This window comes from Olea europaea, unplaced genomic scaffold (assembly GCF_002742605.1).
Source record: "Olea europaea var. sylvestris unplaced genomic scaffold, O_europaea_v1 scaffold1266, whole genome shotgun sequence".
In the NCBI taxonomy this organism is placed as follows: Eukaryota; Viridiplantae; Streptophyta; class Magnoliopsida; order Lamiales; family Oleaceae; genus Olea; species Olea europaea.
Window position 1 is genome coordinate 169094 of NW_019230110.1, and position 7021 is coordinate 176114.

General features: G+C 35.6%; 1 protein-coding gene across 1 annotated transcript; it reads right to left on the reverse strand.

Annotated features, from left to right (window-relative positions):
- Window positions 1-5152: 5152 nt before the first annotated feature.
- LOC111374618 lies at window positions 5153-6387 on the reverse strand. Its single transcript, XM_022997320.1, has 2 exons — window positions 6129-6387; window positions 5153-5647 (listed from the first exon to the last, which is right to left on the reverse strand). The coding sequence occupies exons 1-2, from the start codon at window positions 6294-6296 to the stop codon at window positions 5309-5311; spliced, it is 507 nt and encodes a 168-aa protein (XP_022853088.1). The 5' UTR covers window positions 6297-6387; the 3' UTR covers window positions 5153-5308.
- Between the last annotated feature and the right edge of the window lie 634 nt (window positions 6388-7021).

Genomic DNA, 7021 nt, shown 5'->3' on the forward strand with positions numbered 1-7021 from the left:
ACTGACCAGGTTGTATTTCTGGGTTATATGGTGTTGAAAGAAGGGTTAGTAGTTGATACATCCAAAGTAGAAGCATTAAGTCAGTGGCCATAACCTAAGACTGTTATAGAAATGCAGAGTTTTCATGGTCTTGCTTCCTTTTACCGCAGGTTTATCCCACATTTCAGTAGTACTATGGCTCCAATTATAAATTATATAAGGGTCGCAAGTTTCGGTGGACTCCTGAGGTAAAGGGGTCTCTTCAGTTGATTAAGCAGAAATTAACAACTACCCCAGTTAGGTGTCGCCTGATTTTACTTAGTCGTTTGAGTCGTATTGTGATGCTTTAAATAGGGTACTGGTGGCGTGCTGAGCCAGATTAATCGTCTTGTTGCATATTTCGGTGAGAATCTTTCTGGTCCTAAGTCTCGATATACTAACCACGACGTCCTTAAACACTTTGGTACTCAAGATAAGGTATCTACTCGGCATGCTTCTAGGATTGCTTATTTGTAGCAATTTACTTTTGTGATTAAGTACAAAGCAGGTGATTTTAACAAGGTGGTAGATGCATTGAGTAAACGACAAACTCTTCTGATAGAATTGCAAATGGAGGTCCCTGATTTTGACACTATTTGTGATTTATATGCTACTGATCCATATTTTTGACAGATTATTCGAAAGTTGCAGGAGGGCGTAGATTCGGATTTTGCATGCGTCAATGGTTTTCTTTTTTGGGAAAATCAACTATGTATTCTTAAGGGCAGTTTGCTATTTAAGATAATTTAAGAGTTCCATAATGAGGGCCACATGGGTTGTGATCAAATATTACAGCTAGTTGGTGCTTCTTATTTTTGGCCTTCATTGTACAAAGATGTTGGTAGGTTCGTGGAGCGTTGTCGAACATGTCATCTTGCTAAACGTAAGGCTACAAATGATGATTTTTATATGCCCCTGCCTATTTCGACAACCTTGGATGGATGTCAGTATAGACATTATCTTGGGGCCTCCTTAGACGCGGCTTGGATTTGATTCTATTTTTGTGGTAGTTGATCGTTTATCCAAGATGGTCCATTTCATTCCCTACAAGAAGACTACGGATGCAGTTAGTATGGCATTGATGTATTACTTTGAGGTCTATCATCTACATGGACTTCCTATTTCTATTGTGTCTAGCCGCGATACTCGTTTTCTTAGTCACTTTTAGCGTAGTTTATGGCTTATGGTCAATACACAGTTGGACTTTAGCAGTATATATCATCCTCAAACAGAGGTTGTGAATTGTTCCTTGGCCGATTTACTACGTTGTTTAGCTGGTGATCACATCAAGTCCTAGGATAAAAAATTGTGTCAGGCAGAATTTGCTCACAATCATGCAGTTAATCGAAATATAGGCTTTAGTCCTTTTTAGATCATGTATGGCCTTGTTCCTCCTCTTGATCTGGATACAGTTTCTACAATTTTTAAGATGCATGATAAAATGGAGGACTTCATTAAGCAGTTGCAGCAGGTCCATTCACAGATTTATGATCATTTGCAGGCTGTTGTTACTAAGTATAAGCATCATGCGGATTTTAAACGTTGCCATGTCGAGTTTGAGATTGGTGACTTTGTTTGGGCAGTGTTGACAAAGGATCGTATTCCTACTCATGAATATACCAAGCTTACTGCAAAGAAAATTGGTCCATTTGAGATCATTAAAAAGATCAATCCCAATGCATAACGTTTGAAGCTGCCCAGTCACATTCGTACATTTGATGTTTTTAATGTTAAGCATCTGGTGCCATTTCGTGGTGATAACTCTGATAATGAAGTTACTTCCTCGCCAAATTCTAGTGTGAATTTTTCTCAACCAATGGGGAATGATGTGGTGTAGAAGGAATTAGACTTTATGAAAAAGTGGGACCCATGCAAGCATAAATAGGTAACTTCCTAGTTTTTGGAGATATTTTGAGGTTGTCTATTTTGACGAAATTTTAGTCAAATTTGATTGGAAATGACCAATGAACAAAAACAACAGCATTACTTCTGATGTAGACCCAACTTCGGGCAAATTCCTTCATTTAAGCCTTTGTTTAAGCATTTTTTACATTTTTTGTAAGTTTTATTTTAGTTATATATTTATCAATTTAAGTTGGATTTGAATTCCGTTTGTTGGAGGATAACCCTTAAAATTAGAATTTTCAATTTTAGTCATTATCTCAAATTTTTCCATTTTTGGAAAAAAATCGTTTGTTATTATTATCTTTTAATTTTTCAAATTTTCTTAGGGTTTTTCCTATATAAAGCATTGTAAACCCTTTGTGACTGCATTAGTTGAGAGAAATAAAAAATTTCCATGAGTTTTTTTATCTTTGTGAGATTTGTTCATATTTTCTATAACATATCTCTTCTTTCTTCTCTCTGGAAAAGTGACATAACTAGAAAACCTCGAGAAAATTGGTTTTTGGTTGCAACATGTTTTGGTGACTGGAGGTTTTTTGAAGAGTTAGAAAAATGAGTTGCAGGGTTTAAAATCAACTTTTGAGATTCTGGTGAAGCTTCCGACAAGGATGAGAAAGTTAACGAGATTCCAAATATTGGTTTTTGGTTTTGGGAGGGGGAGGGGTGGGGGTGAGGGGAGAAGATGACTTTTTTTTTTTTAATTCTTTTAATTTAATTTTTTATATGAAAATGTAAAGTTATATATTTGTCCCTTTAAAAATCAATCAACAATTGGTTAGGTCTTTGATTTTTGGTCAATAACAGTCAAACTAACGATTTTTGTCAATTTGGACTCTAGGTGCAAATTTTTTAATGGCTTGGTACCTCCGGTGGCATAAACGAAAGGTTTGGCTCAAGTCTAGTAATAAACAAAAGATTTGATACCTCGACTGCAATTTTTCCAATTTTTTATTGTCAGACCACGTTGAGTTTATATATTTGGTATGTTCTTATCATTCATTTGTCTGCACTTGTGCATAGAGAAATAAATACACGAGTTTTAGGGAAAATCAACGTGAGAGCCAACTTTCATCTGCAAGCTCAATATGTCGTGTGTGAGTTCAAACAGGATTCTTGGAAGCTATATGAAGTGAATGTCGACAAAATTATTCTTGCAACTATGGAATTAAAGATATTGTTGTTGGAAAAAAATGGTTTAATGGATCAAGTTTGAGCCCAATTTTCAGTGGGACCCACCTTTTAAATAATACGGGACCTAGCATATTCACGTTCTACTCCGCGAGATGATTAACTCCTGCGTTTAAATAGAAAGTCTCAGTGCCAAGTTTTTGGTGAAAATATTATGCAATGGGCAATATAAAGATCTTGTCGATAATATTAATTTGTAACAACTTAATCTTTTCGAATTATTCAAATATCACAATCACACTGAGATATCATGTTACGTGATCTTTCAGACATGAATCATTGGAGACGGGCTAAATTTTCTCCTCCGAAAGAACATGGACAATACGTGGCTAACAGATTCGCAACGACCAGAGCTTCCCACTACTAAATTAAAAATGAATTTGCTGCTGTCAACCTCATTATACTTATCAAGTTAGCCCTTTAATTTGATATCTCTTGGACTTCAAGTGATATAACAAAACAGAACATAAATAGATAAGACCTAAATAATAATAATCACTAAGAAAATTTAAAAACTGGATAATAACTTTGGAAAATATTTACTATTTCATCTGCATGAAAATGAAATATAACACTGCCAACATACCAATGTTTGGTACAAAATGAAATTTAAATTTTGGCTTATTCTGGGTGTTTTATTTTCTTTTAACAATCGACTGTTTCGACTGTTTACCGACCAAACAGTCGACTGTTTACCGACCAAACAGTCGACTGTTAGCCGACTTAACAGACACGATTGGCAGCATCTCACAGGATACATACATATATATATCTATATATATCTTGTTCAAAGGCTTAAGTTGCAGTAGGATGACGAAAAAGACGAGTTGGGCTGAGTTTGTGATGTTGCAAAGGAGTGGACATGCTTGCAGTTAGGACAGGAAGGAGAAGTCCTTGAAAGTATTACAAGGAGATGACAATTTGAACAAGCTAAAGCAATCATGCTACTGCCGCCATTTGATGAATTCTGCGGTTTCTTGATCATTTCTTGTTGATGATCTGATCCCCAATTACTATGTTGTTCATTGAAGCTTGACATGTTTAGTTCAAGATCAAGCTTCTGTTCTTTGGGCCGGTTCCATGTTTTTCTCGATGTTTCTCGATTTAGATAATACATTCTGCCTGACTGCAATCACAAAAAATTACACACTTATTCGTGGATTCGATGAGATGTTACTAATCAATTGTAGTGCCATGCAACACAGTATAAATGATATGGGTTTAGGACATAGACCATAATCCCTATGTACGTGAACAATAATAAAAATAAACAGAATCAGAATCAACTTTTTTGCACTAGGATTTCACGACAACGAGGAAAGATTGTAGAAGGCGATGACACATCTCTCACACACATAATTGGCCTGCTAAAAATTTTTACGTGGCAAGGATAGGAAGACAACTTAATAGGTGTACAGAAAACCAACTTTAAACATTACTACACCAAGACACAAAAACTAGCTAGCCTCCAAAATTATTTATATAGTAGGAATATTAGGACGACCTAATACATATATCGAATACCAACATAGTCCAACATTATACATGAGAGAGAGAGAGAGAGAGAGAGAGAGAGAGAGAGAGAGAGAGAGAGAGAGAGAGAGAATGTTTCCTGCGTTTAAATAGAAAGTCTCGGTGCCAAGTTTTTGGTGAAAATATTATGCAATGGGCAATATAAAGATCTTGTCGATAATATTGATTTGTAACAACTTAATCTTTTCGAATTATTGAAATATCACAATCACACTGAGATATCATGTTACGTGATCTTTCAGACATAAATCATTGGAGACGGGCTAAATTTTCTCCTCAGAAAGAACATGGACAATACGTGGCTAACAGATTCGCAACGACCAGAGCTTCCCACTACTAAATTAAAAATGAATTTGCTGCTGTCAATCTCATTATACTTATCAAGTTAGCGCTTTAATTTGATATCTCTTGGACTTCAAGTGATATAACAAAACAGAACATAAATAGATAAGACCTAAATAATAATAATAATCACTAAGAAAATGTAAAAACTGGATAATAACTTTGGAAAATATTTACTATTTCATCTGCATGAAAATGAAATATAACACTGCCAACATACCAATGTTATGCTTAAACTACCTTCTACCAAGTATTTCCGAGCACAATTTATTTGGCAGCATCTCACAGGATACATACATATATATATCTATATATATCTTGTTCAAAGGCTTAAGTTGCAGTAGGATGACGAAAAAGACGAGTTGGGCTGAGTTTGTGATGTTGCAAAGGAGTGGACATGCTTGCAGTTAGGACAGGAAGGAGAAGTCCTTGAAAGTATTACAAGGAGATGACAATTTGAACAAGCTAAAGCAATCATGCTACTGCCGCCATTTGATGAATTCTGCGGTTTCTTGATCATTTCTTGTTGATGATCTGATCCCCAATTACTATGTTGTTCATTGAAGCTTGACATGTTTAGTTCAAGATCAAGCTTCTGTTCTTTGGGCCGGTTCCATGTTTTTCTCGATGTTTCTCGATTTAGATAATACATTCTGCCTGACTGCAATCACAAAAAATTACACACTTATTCGTGGATTCGATGAGATGTTACTAATCAATTGTAGTGCCATGCAACACAGTATAAATGATATGGGTTTAGGACATAGACCATAATCCCTATGTACGTGAACAATAATAAAATAAACAGAATCAGAATCAACCTTTTTGCACTAGGATTTCACGACAACGAGGAAAGATTGTAGAAGGCGATGACACATCTCTCACACACATAAATTGGCCTGCTAAAATTTTTTACGTGGCAAGGATAGGAAGACAACTTAATAGGTGTACAGAAAACCAACTTTAAACATTACTACACCAAGACACAAAAACTAGCTAGCCTCCAAAATTATTTATATAGTAGGAATATTAGGACGACCTAATACATATATCGAATACCAACATAGTCCAACATTATACATGAGAGAGAGAGAGAGAGAGAGAGAGAGAGAGAGAGAGAGAGAGAGAGAGAGAGAGAGAACTTCAAGATCAAGGCATTGCTCCCAATCCAAGGGAAGGGGGTCGTTGAGCTGAAGATCTACACTAGGAGATTCTGCATTCATCCATTTCCTCTTCATAGGAAGACTTACATGATCAGATGGATCAAAAGATTCATAATTGGGAGCCAAAGAGAGTTCTGTGAAATCCATCTAATCGAGCACGATCGATATCAACTAGACAAACTGGAAAGAAATATATTGGAAGAAGAAAGGATTTACATTATAAACCTTTTTTTTTTTTTTTCAGGAATTCATGCAAGATAGTGTATGTCAAGTCCTCCTTAAATTGGATTTCGTCACACACATTAAAAGTAGGGCAGTCCAAGCATTAATGGTGACAAGTATATGTCACTTTAATGCCTAAATCCAACTCTTCCACACTGCATTTAAAGCCACTCTATGCATTAAAATCTGAATTTATGGTAACTTGAGTTGTCAAAAGGGTTCCCATACATGTACTTTTATACAAAATCTTCTTCTGCCTTCATCAATTCAATACCTAACTTCAAACACACAAACACATATATTGGCTCCTTGTTCATGTTTATAATTAATACTATCTTGAATTGCAAGCATATAATCATTAAGGTAGAATAAGCCATAGTGTTACTTATGGATTAAGTCCTGATCCGTGTTTATGGGAGCAATATCAAATCAAATCAAATGAGAAACAAGCAAAAGAAACACATGGATTTAGAGGGTTTTAAACAGAATCAGAATCAACCTTTTTGCACTAGGATTTCACGACAACGAGGAAAGATTGTAGAAGGCGATGACACATCTCTCACACACATAAATTGGCCTGCTAAAATTTTTTACGTGGCAAGGATAGGAAGACAACTTAATAGGTGTACAGAAAACCAACTTTAAACATT